This window comes from Pan troglodytes, chromosome 17 (assembly GCF_028858775.2).
Source record: "Pan troglodytes isolate AG18354 chromosome 17, NHGRI_mPanTro3-v2.0_pri, whole genome shotgun sequence".
Lineage (NCBI taxonomy): Eukaryota > Metazoa > Chordata > Mammalia > Primates > Hominidae > Pan > Pan troglodytes.
This window is the reverse complement of record NC_072415.2, coordinates 33,064,622-33,083,797: the sequence shown is the minus strand read 5'-3', so window position 1 is coordinate 33,083,797 and position 19,176 is coordinate 33,064,622. Positions and strand designations below refer to the sequence as shown.

The 19,176-nt window shown below is 47.7% G+C and overlaps 1 protein-coding gene across 4 annotated transcripts in view; it reads right to left on the bottom strand.

Moving 5' to 3' along the window:
- CABLES1 (Cdk5 and Abl enzyme substrate 1) overlaps nucleotides 1-19,176 on the bottom strand; it is a 124,402-nt gene that overhangs the window by 23,343 nt on the left and 81,883 nt on the right. For all 4 annotated transcript variants that reach the window (XM_016933439.3, XM_063795561.1, XM_054671990.2 and 1 more), the window contains 2 exons: nucleotides 2,409-2,505; nucleotides 1,062-1,218 (listed from right to left, as the gene is read on the bottom strand). In XM_016933439.3, coding sequence (XP_016788928.1) covers nucleotides 1,062-1,218; nucleotides 2,409-2,505 — 254 coding nt within the window. The remainder of the gene's footprint in view (nucleotides 1-1,061; nucleotides 1,219-2,408; nucleotides 2,506-19,176) is intronic.

The following is a 19,176-nucleotide window of genomic DNA, read 5'->3' as shown; positions in this document are numbered from 1 at the left end:
ATAATTAGCGGCTCCGGACCCTCCCCAGCAGAGACAGCCAGGAGAATGCCAAGTATAGCTGGAATGAAGAAAGGCTGGCTTTAGGGCACTTAGCTCAAAGTCACGGCACTCACTGACTTTTATTAGACATCTCCGCGTGCCAGTGAAGTGGATTCTCCTCTCAAAAGGGTTCACCAAATTCTTAACATCCTGACATTTTTTTCCATTTTAGAAAATTATGTCTTAATCTCCCTGAGCCAGGAGAGCAAAAAACTTCACACAGCGTGCAAGATGCAGAGGACACTCTCAGAGTGTGGCCCCGAAGAGGTTCATTTTTCAAACTTGCAGATCAAATTTGGAGACGCCTGTGCAGCACGATTTGGTGCGAATACTTCCAGGCATGCTATTGTGTCCGTATGAATACAAATCAGAGCGGCCACCAAGGCACAGCTGCGAACGATCAGAGGTGGCCGGAACACTAGGACAGGGATTCAGAACTCAGCTCTTGGGCAGACCTAGGGAACTTCACATCCACCTGGAATATCCCTGAGAGTAGACACAGCACTGCTTCCTAAAGCGTTTTCTCCATGTGCCAGTTCTTACAAAGGTTTGATCAGCAAAGCTGGAAGCATGCAAGTCTTCCTTCAGCCGCCAACTCGGCTCACCCACCAAGACAGGCACAAAGGAAACTCTCACACCTGAACCTGCACTTCAGAGCCCAGATTTTTTGTTTTTTTTAAAGTCCGAATTGAGCACCGTGAAAATATAGGACAGAACCAGGTCATTGTTGGGAGGAGCTGAGTGGTCAGGGAAGCTGGGAGACACAGCCATCTCTGCATGGTGTGCACCGCCTTGGCGTCTCTCCACGTGGAAGCTCAGGCTGTCAACGACTGGGTCATCTGATTAGAGAGAAATCACCTGCGGCTTCAGGCCTGCATGGCCTGAGATCAGGCTTTCCTAAAAGTCATGTCACCTGCGAGCCCCTGTCTTCCAGTCTGCATCACAGGGAGACTCAATCCCCATGTAAATGGAGGCACCTCCCTCCCACCACGAGCTACCAGACCCAGCCAGGCCAAGGTTACCTGTGTCGAGGCTCCCCTGGGTGCCACTTGCCCGGCCTATGGAGAGGCTGCGGTGGCTCAGGTTACGGAACTGGGAGAAAGAGGAGGTGGAGTCTATGGTATTTCTCCGGGCTCCAAAGGCATTTGTGGGTAACAGAAATTGGGTATAGGAAACAGTCTAAAAGGTGAAGACAAAAACAGGCCAGTGATTATTCCCAGGCATTGCTAGCTCTGCATTCTGATCAAGCTACAGTTGTCACCCCACATTCAGGTCCACTTTCTCCTATTTGCAATTCTGAAATTCAATGAGATCTGAAAAATGAAATTTGTTTTGGTACTCATTGGTGCCAACACCCAACCTGAACTGACATAAGGCTACACAGTTTTAATTTATCCCACTGGGTCTGACTATTCCTATTACATGGAAGAAATGTGAATGTATTTGACTATAAGGTACTATCTCAGGACCTGCTGTGGTGTTGTGTAATCCACAAGGCACACGCTGCATTGCTTTTTATAATCCAAGTGCAGAAGCCCAGAACACTTCAAGCCCCAAGAGTCCCTGGTGAGGGCCATGGCCTCCTACCCTGCTCCTCTGGCAGACGCCACATATGACCCTCCACTCCATCCCATCCTTCCTGGCTCCTATGGGAACACTTCCTCGTTAGGGGTGAACAGAGCAAGTGCATTGATTTTCACCTGCCCAGGCAAGCATCTCACATGCACTCTGTCTACACCTTGAGCTCCCAGCAGCCTCATCGGCAAACAAACTACCCCGGGACAGATTCCCCAAGAAACACTTGTGTCATTGCCATACACAGATTTTGAAAGGGTTGATGAGGACTGTCTGGACCCTGCACAAAGGGCAGGGTCATCTTTCAACCTTTCACTCCTGAGACTTCAACCCCACGACTCGTTGCATGTGGATGGAAGAGGAATGTGACTGCCCTGGGGCTCTGTGGTCACAGTGTAAGACTGAGGGTCTCTTAGCTTCCCAGGACCATGGGAAGCTATGACACTTTCTAGTAGCCTGAATATTGCTTGCTGACACCACTAGTTAATAGATGTTCAATCCATTCGTCATTCCATCCTGGAACATGTCTGTGTGTGAGGTACTCAAAACTGCACATTCAGTTGTAAACAGCACTGGCAGAGAAATACACGTGTTGTGGGAACTCCTGCCATGCTGCTACTCAATCACCGGCTGCACACTAGGGGAGCCGGGCAGGCTGGCATCACATGCCTGGGAATCTGCCCCAGACCTCGAGTCCTCCACCTCGAGAGAGGCTTGTGGGCTGTCCCCCTCCTCTGCTTCCTGACCCTTGTGCCTTCAGCACAACTTGGTGACTGGCAGCCTGGCAGCCTTACCTTCCCATCAGCACCCAGCTCCACACCTTCCAGACCAATGATCTCTTTCAAACTCACTGCACCAGTTGATTGTCTTCCTCCGTCCAACTTCAAGTCCCTGGGAGGACAAGTCAGAGGAAAAAAAATGCTTTTGTGTGCACCTCAAAGAGCCATGAGGATGCTTACTGCATGAGACAGCACAGTCACACCGATGAAAATGACCAGGTGAGCCCTGGTGATGGGACAGCCCTTTGTTCCTCCTCGGGCGCTTGCCAGTGATGCCTTGTTGCAACCACTTTGACATAAATGAAATCCAACTGAACAGAAAGCCTGAAGATGAAGCTGATGGTTTACAGACATCCCTCCCTCTTCCATGAGGCCCCTTATATTCCTAGAGACGGCCAGTGAACATGAGGCCAGAGAGCATTCCCTGGGCATCGTGGGACCACAGTTTGCAGGGATCTAGCTGCTGGGTTCTTTCTTTCTTTGTTTTTTTGTTTTGTTCTGAGACGGAGTTTCACTCTTGTTGCCCAGGCTGCAATGCAATGGCACAATCTCGGCTCACTGCAACTTCTGCCTCCCAGGTTCAAGCGATTCTTCTGCCTCAGCCTCCTGAGTAGCTGGGATTACAGGCGCGCACCACCACGGCCGGCTAATTTTTTGTATTTTTAGTAGAGACGGGGTTTCACTATGTTGGCCAGGCTGGTCTCAAACTCCTGACCTCAGGTGATCCACCCATCTCGGCCTCCCAAAGTGCTGGGATTACAGGCATGAGCCACAGCGGCCGGCCTGGGTTCTTTCTAATGCTGCATGAGACCACCTCTCCTTGCTGCTCCCCTTTCTTAGGAGAAATGAATTCTTATCCTAAACACCTACTGGGTTTATTGTTGGTGATGAAAGAATTAATGCCACAGTAGTCACTTCTACTGCCTTGACAGACCACCTAGAAAATGAATATCTTTTAATAGCAGAATAATCTCTAGTAATAACAAGTAATCATTCATTCATTCATTCATTCATTCATTCAGGGATGAAGCCTTGCTCTGTTGCTCAGGATGGAGTACAGTGGTGTGATCATGGCTCACTGTAGCCTGAAACTCTTGGGTGCAAGCCATCCTCCCGTCTTGGCCTCCTAAAGTGCTGGGATTACAGGTGTGAGCTACCATGCCTGGCCAAACAAGCATTTATTTAGCACTTTACTATTTCCAAAGACTCACACATCATTTCTTTGGTTCTTTAAGATGACCCTATGAGAAAGGTACTACTATTTTGATCCAATTTACAGAGGAGGAAACTGAGGCCCTTGGGAGATTGCCAAGGTCACCAGGATGGTAGGTTGGAGAGTTCATCCAATGTCATTTGTAGTACATCACATTGCCGTGGAGATGCAAGATGGACTCGCTGTGACTATGCTCAGGTGTAACTGCTCACACCTCAAAGGACCACACCCTTCTCCTACGGTAATTTTAAAAATTTGCCACGTATCAGAATTGTACGGGGATCTCTGACAAACTGTTATCTGGCTCCCACCCCCAGGCAGTTGGCATGGGCTGTGACCTGGACACCAGGAGTTTTAAACACTCCCCAGGCGATTCTAAACTGCAGCCATGTTTGGGAATGACCAGGTCTTCATGTTCTGACATCCAGTGCCTGTCAAAGGCACCTCAGACCCACAGCATACTTGCTGTGTGGCCTGGATGGAGGGACCATATTCAGGGGTCATCTCCTACAACCTATGCAAGAATGAATATAAGGCAGGGGCAAATTGCTCCCAGCCAAAGACAAAGTCATCAGGTAAGAAGAGAGGAGGGAGCCAAGCAAGTGGTGAGAAGAGAAGGGAAAAAAGGTATCCTCCAATATAGAAAAAAAAACAGGGATGCTCTGATTCTATTGAGCCATCATCCTAGTCTCTGGGCATTACATGAATGAGCCGGCTCCCTTATCCTACCCATAATGTGGAGTCTAATTAACAGAAATGCCCAAGACCTTCTGTGCCCAGTAAGTGCTGCATTTCCACAGCAGGCTTCCTAGGAGGCCGTGGTAGTGCCACCCTCAAAACATCTCTGGAGTCCCGTTCAGAATCGACACCAAAGTCATGCAGAAGAAAGCCAACAACCAACTCTGTTCACACCCACAAGACCGTCTGCCCTACTGCTGCACCTGCTATGCAGGCACCCCAGGGCGATTCTCAAAAGGCTTCTTAAAGCAATTAAGGATGGAGATGATGAATGCACAGGGGCACTGGCATAGGGAAGTGCCTACAAAGCAAAAACATGAACAAGGCAATGAAGCAAAAATACCTGCGGTGGGCAGGGAGGGAGGGGACTGACCACATGCAGAGCAGGACAAAAACAGCAGTGTCTTCCTTTTCATTCAAGGACCAGCAGCTCAGTTCCATGGGCTTCCTACTTTTCCAAAGCCAAAGCCAGCAAGCATGGTCTCCAAATTCCCAACTCCCAAATAATTTTCTCCTTGTTTCCATTTTGCCAGATGGAGAATGTTACTTAGGGCTGAAATTAAGAGAGAAGTAGGGAATATCTTTTTGGAGTGAGTAGGCCAAGGGAAATAAGGAGAATTCCAATAAGCCCATACTGAGAGGGTTCTCAGATGGAGAGCTGGCTGCAGGCAGGGGCAGAGTCTCAGTCCATTTTCATATCCTGTCTATACAACATCTGATATGTAACGAACTATTTACTGAGCTGAGCTAGTGTGGCTCTTTGCTGTCTCGCCGGTACTGGTACATGCAGATGGCATGAAACTTGGGTGATTTTCCACTGTGCCCCTTTTCATCTGTCTTCAATTTGCTCACAGGCTCACTGCTTCCCCGGGGCAGCCTTGTCCTGGCCAGCTGTCTGCCTGCCACCAAATGTGCACATCACACATCACAGTTAACAGAACCAAACCAGTCGCGCCTCTTCCACACTCCCCTTCTTGGCATTTCCTCCAAAGGAAATGAAGCCCTAACAAAAAAAATATAGTCATGTGCTCATATAAAGTCCAAGATTCTATTCCATGAGATAAAACCCAAACCCATTTAAAGAAACAGGGATTCTTAGAAACAGGGATTCCAGTGGATTGTCCAAGCGTCTCAGCGACACTTGGGACCACACAAAAGACGGGCAAGGCTCCACCAACCCTACCCACAGAACTGGTCCCTCGAGAACTAACGTGACTCACTGCAGTCACCACTTCCCCCTGGCTTTCTACTTACGTCATTCTACTTTCTAAATTGCTAAGGCCAAGCCGAGTAAGAAAATAAGCAAGAATAGCGGGGCCACCCTCAACTGCTACTGGAGACACGTGAGGCTTGTTACAGACCAGTGCCACGCAACAGAACTTCCCGTGATGACGGAGATGGTCCTTATCTACCGTGTTCCATACGATGGTTACGTGTGGCAACTAAGTGCTTGAAATGTGACCAGTTGACTGAGAAACTGAATTTTTAATTTTATTTAATTTTAATTAATTTAAATGTAAATTGCCACATGTGGCTAGTGACTACTAAGACCCAGTGCTTCCTTGGCAGGACTTTTGCTACCCTTATTTTATAAGTTCCTATGGCAAGATAATATAGTCATAGATATTCAGTGACGTGGATTTGGTCTCCCAGTTTTCTTCCCAAGAGTGGCCTATTTTCTGCCTATTGCCTCTGGGGATGTTTAAATTACAGGCCACTGCAGAGGGAGCAGCAGTGCAAGATTCACCTAAGTCGGGAGGGAAATGACCATGGGGTCCATGATCAAAGGGGACCCATGCCTTGCACCATCAGCACCCCAAGAACAGGGCTCCCAGCCATGATAAAGATTCGTAATTCACATCTGGCACAGAGCAGCAGATCTTTTTGCCTGGAGGGGTCACAGGGCGGGTGTGACAGTTTTGGCAGTGCTAGGGCAACCAAAGGAACAATAACCAGCATGTGTTCCCCAAATCCTAGGCATTACAGTAGATTCCAGGCCCTTCTTTGCACAATACTGGAGATGGGGAGGGAGGAATGCCCAGTGAAAAGTGAGTCTCAGTTTCCCCTCAGCCTTGTAGAAGGGGGGTTTACAGTTCATATTAAGTAGATTTAAAAAGAAGAAATGAGGTATTTCTTGTACGTCAAAGCTAGTCACACTTCAAAACTTCGCTGATACAGTAATAAATATCATCTCAGCTCTAGAACACTGACAGCTTCGTGATGGCAGAGGGCAACTTTTCCACGCTTTTCCTCCCTCAGATTCAGGGAGAGGTTATCACTAACTTCAGGGCTACCATTTTGGTGGGCTGGAATTAAGAGCGTATGCGTACAGGCGTGGGCATACTCAGCCATCCACAGAAAACAAAACAGATCTCATTTCTAACAATGTCAGTTTCTTATAGGTTTTTTTGTTTTTTTTTTTTTTTTGAGATGGAGTTTTGCTCTGTCACCCAGGCTGGAGTGCAGTGGCGCGATCTCGGCTCACTGCAAGCTCCGCCTCCTGGGTTCACGCCATTCTCCTGCCTCAGCCTCCAGAGTAGCTGGGACTACAGGCGCCTGCCGCAATGCCCGGCTAATTTTTTGTATTTTTACTAGAGATGGGGTTTCACCGTATTAGCCAAGATGGTCACGATCTCCTGACCTTGTGATTCGCCCACCTCGGCCTCCCAAAGTGCCGGGATTACAGGTGTGAGCCACCGCGCCAGGCCCTTCTCATGGCTTTTTAATTTGTATATGTTAAGACTCTTGGGATCTAAAAAATACATCTTTCACAAAGAGGCTGACAAACTTTTCCGGGTTCATTCTTCTTAGTTAAGGGCTCTGATCAATGTTGCTGGAATCTTTCTGATATTAATATGAAACATGAAATTGCTGTTCTTTGGTCGTACTTGACCCCCATAAACAGCAGTTTCACATTGTGCCACATAGCTTAACAGCTCAGGCAACTGCTCAGTCTTTATGTGTGAGTGAAAAGCAGGCAAGACCCATGGTCTTTGCTGTCCCTCTCTTTTGGAAGCCTAGAACGTTGGAGTTGCATGCAGAAAGGAACTCTGAATGGTGGAGATTCGCTCCAAAAGAATCTTTTAAAAACTCCAGTGAGAAAGAATGAAGCAGAAGTCCCAGTGGAGTGTGATGAAATCTTGGTATTTTCTAAGATCATTGTTCTGAATTCTCATTAAAATGGTATATAAAAATAGAAATATCTGTTTGGCTGAAATGCCAGCATTAACTCTCCAGCACCAGGAAATAGAGCTAGAGAATGTCGAACTGCAGCTGAAAGTAATTAAAAGCAAACTGAAGTTGAAGTTTTCACTTTCTTTGAAAAAGCCAGATTTTTTCCCAGACACATCTAGTGTTCAAATACTAATTTATTTTTTAATAATTTTTGAGATGGAGTTTTACTCTTGTTGCCTAGGCTGGAGTGCAGTGGTGTGATCTTGGCTCACTGCAACCTCTGCCTCCCAGGTTCAAGCGATTCTCCTGCCTCAGCCTCCCGAGTAGCTGGGATTACAGGCGCCTGCCACCACACCCGGGTAATTTTTGTATTTTTGGTAGAGATGGGGTTTCACCACATTGACCAGGTGGTCTTGAACCCCTGAACTCAGTTGATCCACCCTCCTCAGCCTCCTAAAGTGCTGGGGTTGCAGGCGTGAGCCACCGTGCCTGGCCCTACTAATTTACTTATATTCCACTTCCTTTTAAAAATGGCATAGAGGCAAGTTCAAATACTACACATGAATATTGTCTAAAGTTGTGTATATTAGGTTAAAATGTTGCAGCTTTTACTCAGAGGTGAACACGGTTAGTTAGGTTATAGGAAGTGATCTCATTGCTACAGACACCCTAACTGAACTACTGGCAAGGAACTGTGGACGATGCAAGGTTGTGATTCCTTCTCTCCACAGTCCTGGGTAGCGCTGCAGCTTAGCCACATGTACCTAGAGGAGCTGCTTTCACATTCTGTGCAAGTTTGTGAACTTCTGCAGAGGCTGTAGGCAACAAGCACACTGAAAATCCAGCACAAAGATATATACTTTTTTTTTTTTTTTTTAAACAAAGGCTGACATTTAAAACTGGCCCACGGGGGTGGGGGAGTGGGAGTGACTGGAGGGGGTAAAAGGGAGGGACTCAGAAGATGGGGGGTGGGGATTAAAACAGGAGGTAAAAGTACATTTGGGGAGACAGCCAAGCAGCAGTTATACCCTTAAGCAATGAGCAGAAAAACAGGCTGGTTCATTTTGGGAGTGTAAACTCATCCTTCATAGGATGGCACCAAAATTAATTTAATGCAGCTCTCCTTGAATGCCTGTAATTTCAATGTTAGAAACCCCTGGACCCCTGTTTTAGTTTTGGCTTCTTCAGCACAAAGCACACATGCACAGCTGTGGAGTCACCTGATCAAAGCAGGTGGCTAATCTAGCTATCTTGGGGCCAAAGGGGAATACCCAGGTCATTATTAATCATAAAACGGCCGACTCTGGACTTCATCTTTTGTAAAAGGCAAAATGATTTTTAGTTTCCTCTTCTGTGGCTCCCTGGCAGAGGCCCAGCCAGCTGCGCACTGAGCCATAATGCATGGAACAGATTCTACAGGAAAACAAGATTCCCTATTAGATAACAAGAAGTTCAAGCTATGGCCCTTTCCTCAGGGAGCATGATCAATGAACTAATTAATATTACTCTCTTAAAAAAAGACAAGACTTAAATATCTAACACCTGGAAACTAGATGGAAAAAGTGTGATCCAATTAACTAGGTTCCAAGGCTTTCTGCTTCCAAAATGGAGTGGTCCTGACTTCTCTCCACCATCCTTTCTCTAACGGTGCTCTAAGCCCAAGAACTTGGAACACCTGCCAGGAGCTCCACTAGGCGCTAGCTCTTCAAAGGACAACAATAGGTTGAACACTTTGATGTGTCAATAATTTAAAAGCCAATTAAATATTAACAGGATTTCCAGACCCTTCAAAAAGAATAAGGAGTGAGAGATTTCCTGCACCTAAAGCAAAGCCTGAAAGCTGGATTAGGAAAGGAAATACCACTTGTGAGCTAAATTTTAATTAAGAGATTACACATGGGCCGGAAGTCGACAACACAAGTCCTCCCCTTAGCTTAAGAGTCCCGTTTGTTGCCCTTCCGATACAGTGCAGCTGCCATCTTGGACCAGGCCTGCTTGCTGACATCAAGCAGAAGGTGCCTCCAGAGTTCAGAGAAAATGGAACAGGGTCCACAGTTGATGGACAAAAGTGAAGTCAAAAGCAGCTTTTAGTCTAGAAGTCCCTTCTCACTCCCACTCAAGACTCCATCGATAAGCCATCCCCTGCAAGGGCAACTGGCAGAAAATGAAGGGGTCTTAACGTAGCTTATGGCCAAATCTTTGTCTAAAGGCAGCTCCTATAAACAGCCAGATAATGGCATGAGTCATCCATGAGATCATTCCAGAATCTGTCTCTGTGTGGGAATCTGCTTGGTGTGAGGAAAGAAACACAATTTGTGAATGTGTAATTTTCCACAACAAAAATTTTCTGGGGAAAGTGGGTGGGGAGGAAGGGGGCATGGGCCTGGAGCCAGGCAGGGAGCATTTAGGCTTCAAGGCTCTAAGAATAGAAGACACTGTTCTCTGTGTCGCAAAATGATCAACACTCAGGAAATGGACCCAAGTGGATGACCTCATCTGAATGCCCCCAATGCCAAAAGCTAAGGATATAAACACCATGTGGAAGCTGTTGACAATTTAAAAACACACCCCTCAGAGGCACCTTGCAACTCCACTGGGAAGCCATCTTCTTCATCACATGGTCTCTGATGCATCTGTAGTAAGTAAGTGACTCCTGCGACTATCATACAGTCAAGTTTGGTTATCTTAAGGGGTGTGAACCTACACACACATCACAGAAACTCTTTTTGCTGGAATCATCTAGTTTGGTGATTTCACATAACCTCCAATCTCAAGTTTACTAGGTTCTCTCCTGCTTTCTTCTGGTCGGATCCACGTGTACAGAAATACCAACCCACATCCAGATCTCAGGAAATAAAGAGCACTTGGTGGCTGGTGCCGGTTCCCTTATGCATAGGGACAATTCTAGGACTAGTTCTCCATACAACACCTGCAGTCTCTCACTCACCAGTGGGTTGTGCTCTAGAAGCTCCTGGGCTGGCAAGTTGGAACTCAGAATGCATTTTTCGTTGATGCAGTAAGTGGAGATTAGCCTACCCAAGGCTCTCTGAGCCTATAATGTAACTGAATCAGCCCAAAAGCAAAAACAAGAGCTCGGGTCATAGAAGCAAAAGGTCAGAGGGTGTATAAGGGTAAAAAAAATAGGAGGAAGTTGAGTCTCTCCTCTTGGTTTCCTGGTCCTGGCTTGACCCTCAGGAACTTTTTTTTTTTTTTTTTTTGAGATGAAGTCTCACTCTGTTGCCCAAGCTGGAGTGCAATGGCACGATCTTGGCTCACTGCAACCTCCACTTCTCAGGTTCAAGCAATTCTCCTGCCTCAGCCTCCCGAGTAGCTGGGACTACAGGCACATGCCACCATGCTCGGCTAATTTTTGTAATTTTAGTAGAGATGGGGTGTCACTATGTTGGCCAGGCTGGTCTTGAACTCCTGACCTTGTGATCCGCCCACCTCGCTCTCCCAAAGTACTGGGATTACAGGCATGAGCCACTGCGCCCAGCTGAGCAACACTTTAAAGGTCAAGTTTGTATTATTTCACCTTCTTCTCTGAACTTCCCTTTCCTTCTTAGGACTCCAGGACCCTTTCCCCTAAGCTATTCCTGTTTTTCACAATTCCTTCCCTCTCTCTACATGTAAATCCATAAATTCCTTTCCAGCGCCCAGGTTTCCCACTCCTGGCCCTATGGCGGTGGCACAGTAGCCCACAATGGGGGCTGGAAAGCGAGGGGAAGAGAAGTGGTCTTGGATAGAAGTGTTGGACAAGCTGTTTACTAAGTGGGGTCTGCCTATTTAGGAAAGTTGAGAAAGTTGCTTGCAACTCATTTTGTGAGCTGAGGGTCACCAAGCCAAACCACAAATCCACACTAGAAAAGAGAAGGCCGTGACTAATGTGGATAAAAGGCAGAAAGATTCAGGCTGGCCTTGGCAAGTGTTAGTTGAGGAAAAAGGAGCTGGTTTAAGGCTGGGACTCTTCCCAGAAAATGGCATAATTTACAAGCTTCATCTGAGAAGAGTGTTTACAGCTATGGGAAGGTTTGATGTTACAGTTACAGTGAAAAAGCTGGGCAACATCTGTTCCTCTTCTCTGTAATGGGCTTGTTTTGAAAGGTGGGATTTAGCAAGAAAGATCAAAGCAAAACAATGGTCTCCTCACATTCCATAAAGTGTATGCATTAAGAAAAAAAAAAAAAGACTGGAAGGAAATAGATCAAAATGTAAATGGTGGCTTTGTTTAGGAGGTGAGGCTCAATAATTGTTATCTTCCTTTTACTTTTATACATTTTTCAAATAGTCTTTAAGAAACATGTACTATTGAGGAAAAAAAGACTGAATAAAAGCAGATCTCAAGGTGAATCCATTATTTGTAGAACTGCACCACTGACAAACTCACTGTGAACCTGACTGGGAACTGCTAAGTTCAAGTAGATCTAGAAAGAGCAACATAATAGCTCTGTGATGGCCGGGCGCAGTGGCTCACACCTGTAATCCCAGCACTTTAGAAGGCTGAGGTGGGAGGATGGCTTGAGCCCAGGATTTTGAGACCAGGCTGGGCAGCATGGTGAAACCCGACTCTACAAAAAATACAAAAATTAGCTGGGCGTGGTGGTGCATGCCTGTCGTCCCAGCTACGCAGGAAGCTGAGGTAGGAGGATCGCTTGAGCCTGGGAGGTCAAGGCTGCAGTGAGCTGAGATTGCACTACTGCACTCCAGCCTGGGCAATACAGTGAGACCTTTCTCAAAAAGAAAGAAAAAGAAGGCCGGGTGCGGTGGCTCACGCCTGTAATCCCAGTACTTTGGGAGGCCGAGACAGGCAGATCACGAGGTCAGGAGATCGAGACCATCCTGGCTAGCACGGTGAAACCCCGTCTCTACTAAAAATACCAAAAAATTAGCCGGGTGTAGTGGCAGGCACCTGTAATCCCAGCTACTCAGGAGGCTGAGGCAGGAGAATGGCGTGAACCCAGGAGGCGGAGCTTGCAGTGAGCCGAGACCCCGCCACTGCACTCCAGCCTGAGCAACTGAGAGAGACTCTGTCTCCAAAAAAAAAAGCTCTGTGACTGGACAAAAATGGAAGTGAAACTAATGCTTAATGAATATCTACTACAGCTTTCACATATAATATTTCATTTACTATTTCATTCATCTCCCTGAGGTGGACATTATAGTCCTTTTACGGAGGAGTGAAGCTGGGGTCAGTAAGGCTAGTTCATTTCCCAGGACCGAGGCTTTTGCCTGCCAGCTCGTTCCCATGCACCACACTGCCTCCCTGGCCGCAGGTGCCCATGGGTACACGATAGCAAGGATGGGTAAGGGCTGTGGTTTTCCTAATGGAGGCACCAAAGGCGGTGGATGGCGGGAGTGAGGATGAATGGGCTACTTGTGCCCATTCCTGATTCTCCAGAAGAGCTCTGTGTTTAGCTGTTTTATTTATTGGAATTCTATGTAAACTAATACTGGAAGAATGGCTTCTTCAGCTTAAAAAAAAAAAAAAAGTGGAAGCCAACAGTCTCCAAGTTCCTTCCAGCTTTAAAAGACTATGTTTGAGCTGAAGAGTGCTCCTTACTACGGAACTCATTTTTGGTCTGGCATTACCTTTACCTTAACTATCTTCCACTTCACATACCCTTTAATGAATTAGCTCAGGGCCACCCCAAGCAGAAGTGGCCATGCAATCTATCCCTGGTAATGATTCGTGGGACTCTGGGATCAACAGCTGTGTTATTTGAAAGGCATGGGCACGACCCATACCCAGTCTTTATTCAATGCATGCCAGTAAGTCCTGACAGCTTCCTAACACATGCACCTGATTAGAGATGGCCATGCTGGGCTTCAGAAGGGCCTGGCAATAAGGAGTAGATTGTGTGTGGATGAGTGCGGGTGGGTGGTGGCGGGGAGGATGCAGGCAGGGGCTTCAGTCCACCCTAGACACAGAGAGGGGCTCCAGGGACAGGATAGAGCATCCCACTCTCTACAGAACCGAGCTTGGGAAAAATGCCCACCCCCCCAACTTTTTTTTTTTTTTTTTTTTCCTGAGACAGAGTCTCATTCTGTTGCCCAGGCTGGAGTGCAATGGCGAGATCTCGGCTCACTGCAACCTCCACCTCCCGGGCTCAAGAGATTCTCCTGCCTCAGCCTCCCGAGTAGCTGTGATTTCAGGCGCCTGCCAGTATGTCCGGCTAATTTTTTGTATTTTAGTAGAGACGGGGTTTCATCATGTCGGCCAGGCTGGTCTCAAACTCCTGACCTCATGATTCGCCTGCCTCGGCCTCCCAAAGTGCTGGGATTACAGGTGTGAGCCACCGCACCCAGCCAAAAATGCCCTCTTCTTACTCTAGGCTAGATGCAATCTGAATATGTCCTGCTCAATATGGGGCTGTGTGACTTACATGTTGCTCACATGCTGCTGGTTTGGAGATGTTCAGACAACCTGAGTTGGTAGAGGACTAGGTAAACCTGCCAGCCAAAAGCCAGGAAATTCCAACAGGGCTCGAGCAAAGACTGCAGAAGCCAGTGTGACCTTATCTAAAGGCCCTTGGCATCCTTGGGCTTAACATTCAGGGTGCAAGTATTTGTAAGCGGCTCTGCAGGTGCAGAGCACTCGTGATCGGAGAGAACTGCACAGGCTGCGAGGCTAATGCGGGGGGAGTCACCTGGCTAGTGGGTGGGAGGGGCCTCGCTGGGGCTTAGCACTTGCATCTGGGTGCAGCTCGACGCCCTCTTTTGTCACTTCAGGCTTAGCAACTTTCACTTTCACTGTGGGTGGGACAGAGTCACTTGGAGAGAAGCAGGACCCTGAGGTCCATGTCAGCTCATCCGTGTTAGCACCTTCTGGGCCTTCCTTATGGCCAACCATCCAGCTCCATCCTTTTATGGAGGTGCCCTCAAGGATGAGGTGCCAGGCTGAGGGACCCTGAGAGATGCACTTGCTTCTGCTGAAGCAGTCCGGCTGTCCTTTGTTGGGGCAATATATATCTATATCTATATCTGTGTATATATCTATATATCTAATCTATATATATCTATATATCTAATCTATATATATCTATATATCTAATCTATATATATCTATATATCTAATCTATATATATCTATATATAGATATATATATAGAGAGAGAGACAGAGAGAGAGAGAACGTGAGCACTATATTCATAAACATAGCAGTTCTCGAAAGTCTCAGAAACCTTGCTTCTACTCACCCAACACATAAAACCAGAGTGACCACTACTTTCTGTGCACAGTGCTGCAGATACCTTGAGGATTAAGATGCAATCCACACCCACAAGTGAAAAATAAGTTAAAATGTATATTATAAGCCCTGAGACATGAAGGGGCTCTTAGTGGAGCTGGGGGTGGGGGAACAGGTGCTGGGGGGCACTGAGAAAGCTGCCTGGAGGGAGGGCTGAGTATCCCCAAAGGTGAGGAGAGCCTGATGCGTTAAGGAACTATGGGTAGCTTGCTAGGGCTGAGAGAGGAGCTGTGCTGAGAGAGGGCTGGAGAGGAACGCCAAGGCCAGAGCCTCAAGGGCCCTGTTTCTGTTAAGTCTGGGGGACCACAAAGGAGGTTTTAAGTTAGGCCTGACTGAATCCAGTGCTCCTGGGCTTTGGAAATCCATTTGGACATCTATGCAGTCTCACTAGACACTGTCTTGTCCTTAACGGGAGCACACCTATGGGGAAGGAAGGCACCTTCTAAGCTTCTTAGGGACCCGTGGTTCCCTGAGGGCTCCCTCCTGGGCCAGGCTTGGATCAGGGGCTTGAGTTCTCCTTGATCTGGGGTTCTTCAGTCTCCCCAGGTTCAGTTTCGGGACAGGCAGATCTTTTGGTGAACCACTGTGGCAGAGACCGTAGACTAGCTCATGATACCCAGGTAACTGTTAAAAACTACATTTTCCAGGCTCCCACAGGGGGCCTAGGTTCTGCTAAGTGGCAGCACTCATGGGAAACCTGGAGGTGGAAGTAACACCTGGGGAGATCAGAACTTCTGGCAAGCCTAAGGTGGGGGCCCCAGATGGCAGCGTCAACAACACTTCCATGGGAAGAGCCCCAGGGTATGGCTGTAAGTGGGTCCTGGCTGTGTTGCCCTCACTGTGTTGGTCCTGGGTGTCTGTGCTGGTTTCTGTCTGTCCTGGAAATCCTGTAAGGTACCTGAAAACCACAGCCCCACACCCCAACCATCAGAGGGGACTCCAATGTCTGCAACTCAGGACACTGAGCATATACTACCCTCTATTCCACGCCTCTGTGTCTCTCAGAGCCACTAGGGGTTCATGCTGCAGGCAAGACTTTGAATTCCTAAAGTAAAAGAACATGAAGACAGACAGTTATCAGAAGCATCTCATTATATCTAGCAGATGATTTCCTATCGAATTCAAGCAAACTCTGTAAATCAAACAATATTTTATGAGCAGTTTAGAAAGCTCTGTGGCCCTGCCACAAATCCTTTTGTGAAGTGAAGACACGCCTGGTACTGTGATTAGGAATCCTCTAATGCAACAATGCTGCACCCTTTCTCAAAGAGAAGCGTTCTTCATGTATGGTATCAGGACATGAGAAAGACCCTTACTGCTCCCTAAATGGCTTCCTGGAGGTGCTCAGGGGGCAACTTGGGTGTATCGGGGAAAAGGTGCCAGGGAGACTCGAGCTGGCAGCACTTCAGGGTCATGAGCCAGGAACACCCACACCTCTGCAGAGAGCTAGTGCATCAACACCATACAGACACCAGGAGAATTTCACCAGCTCCACACACTCCACACACCTTCCTATTCTAAAGACGACAAATATCCAGATGGGGAAATTACACAGATTATTTTTCACTTAAGACTCCACCCAGAGATGTCTGGTATTTGCCTTGGGAGCATCCAAGTCTGCAGGGTGAACCAGCAAGCTCCAAAGCCTTCCGAAAGCTACAACCCATCAGCTCAGCAGCTGGTGTCCCCAGAGGGCAGCCCGTGTGTGGCACACCTATGAGAGCTCTGACCTCCGAGCTCCATCTTCACCAAAATGCATACCAGTCAGCCAGTGCTGCCTGCCTGTACTGGTCCCGAGCCAGCACGCCCAGCCCCAAAGGCGCAATCATGAAGGGAAACACACTTGGTTCTCAAGTGTGCATTCCAGCTTCCCGGGCTGAACCGGCTCCACAGCAGCAAACACAACAGGGCAGATCTGCGGCCACACTGCCTGCCCCCACCTACTGCCACTTGGGCAGTTGCTAAGCCTTTCTCAGCCCCTAGCCTCAAGTAAAATGGTAATACTGGCACCTGCCTTATGAGGCTGTTGGGCAGATGAAACGAGTGAGCGTATATAAAGCACATGGACCAGTGCCTGGGATGCCATACACTGTAAGCACTATTCAGGATGTTTCTATTATTACCTCTATTTATCACATTCACACACATGCTTGACTGCACCCTTCGTTAATCCTAGAGAAATGTGCTTTTCTCTCAAATATCCACACCCATACATCACGGTAAGGAACAGCATGCTGGAGACTGCGGTGGCTGTTAGATACTCGGGCAGTCTGCTTCAAGCAGCAGCTCTAGAGATCACTGTGAGGCCGATCCCTTATCAGCTTGGTCTAAACCTGGTGGCATGCAAAACGACCCCACACATTTTCCAGTGTTCCCAAGCCCAGGCTGATGACGCCCCTAGCCTCGTGGCCCACACCAAGAAAAAATGTGCCCAATACAGTGGCAAGAAGCCACCAGATCTGCCCATTTTAAAAAAGTCTCAATTTTAAGAAACTCAATGAATATTAATATTCAGGTAGGTGCTCGAGAAGTTGCTGATTGTTGACAGATGGGGAGTGTGGACAGTGTGTTTCATTCATAAATTCCTTGTTCAACACAACTTACTGCTTCTACATCAGCAGCACTGACAAGAATGAGAACAACCTTTTGCACTCACAGGGTCCTTGTAGTATATGGTTAAACATCCCCATTTTATAGATGAGGGGTCTGAGACTCAGGAGGGCTAAGTGATGGGCCCATATGTCAGAGCTCACTCCTGTCCCCAGCCCTCTCCCCTGCCCCTCACTACAGTGGTCTGGATGCTGAGTGTGGCTGGGAAATGGGACTCCAGCTTGAATAAGGCATCACTAAATCTCTCAATAGGGCAGGCCCTGCCTGAGAGTTCACGAGGAGCTGGATCATCCGCTGGCATCCTCAGAAGTCAACGCTGAGGATGCAATATCCTTTCTCATGTCTCTAAGGTCTCACACTTCCAAGTCTAACTGAAGAATCGCCTTCGCTGGGCACTACATCGGATCCTGCCATCTGAATTCACCCAACTCCTTCCTCTGCTCTAATCAGACATTGCTTAGGACTCAATGTTTTTACTATTTTGTTTGATGATTGGTTTACTAGCTTATTCCCGTCTCCTACTGAGACAGAGGACCAGAGGGATGGCACGGAGAGTAGGCTCCACACACAGAGAGACATTTTCTCTTTCACCAGCGTACCCAAGGCAGGATGGCAGTGCCCAGCACACAGGAGGTGCTCACCAGGCTGCAGGTGAGTGAATTCTGCTGTACAATGGTAGCCCCTAAACCTCCACATAGGTGGCATGCTGGTATGGCAAGGCACTTGGGGGGTGGTGGGGATAAAGAAACTTTACATAGCAAACACCCTGCTTTTACTTAAGACTGTACATTTACTATAAATGTGGGTGTTGGTCAGGATTTGTGGGCAGCTCAAGTGTTCTCCAGTGCCTCCCTGCCCACCCTCCATTGTCTTGGGATTGGTAACTCATTCCTCCACACCCCTTCCCCAGCCTCCATCAGGGCCTTAATTCGCTGGGAGCAGAACAAGTGACCTAATGCATAAAAGAATGAATGAATAGATAGTATTATAGAAAGCCCTCCTAAGGTTGGTCTGTCTGCTCTGATCAACTAATGTCAGAATCCACAATCAGTGTTCAAGTTAAAGCCAAGAACAAAATGTGGAGGCCATGGTGGGAGGCAGGGCAAGTGAGGATGTGGGAGGCAGGGCAAGTGAGGATGTGGGAGGCAGGGCAAGTGAGGATGTGGGAGCCAGGGCAAGTGAGGATGTGGGAGCCAGGGCTGGGAAGCCTGAGTGCAGCACAAGTGGCCAGAAAACAAACCCAGAAAGATCAGGCCGTGCCGACAGATGCTTTCCATGGGAAGGAGGCTCAAGTACCCAGCAGATGAACTACGAGATTCCTGTTTTTAGAACTTTCTTGTGATGAAGTTGGAGCTGCACATTAGCCCCTTAATCGGTGGGGTGGCGGGGGTGTTGTGCTTGTTTGGAATAATCAGGCCCATGTGGCTGGGTCCATGTGCATGAGTACAATGGAAACATGGAGGCCAGAAAGCATGGCCCGGCAGGCTGGGGCAGCCCGGGTCCCAAATTCCGGTGTTGCTGACTCTGCCAGGTGTGGGGCTGTGTGTGGGTGAGCTTCGCCCCACTGTGCCTCAGCTGCGAAGCAGGAAGGCCTTTCCACCCCTGAAATTCTATGACTTACATCCCAGTCACAAAAAGAACTTCAGCGTAAAAGTAAAGGAATTTTCCACTGTGGAAAGGCATTAGTTAATATGCACATGAACTGAAGTTGTTTAAAATATGTATGTGTATATATTTATTGGTATATTTACTAGTAAACTTTTACTAGCATATACTTACTAGTACATTTTAATTTGAGCATAG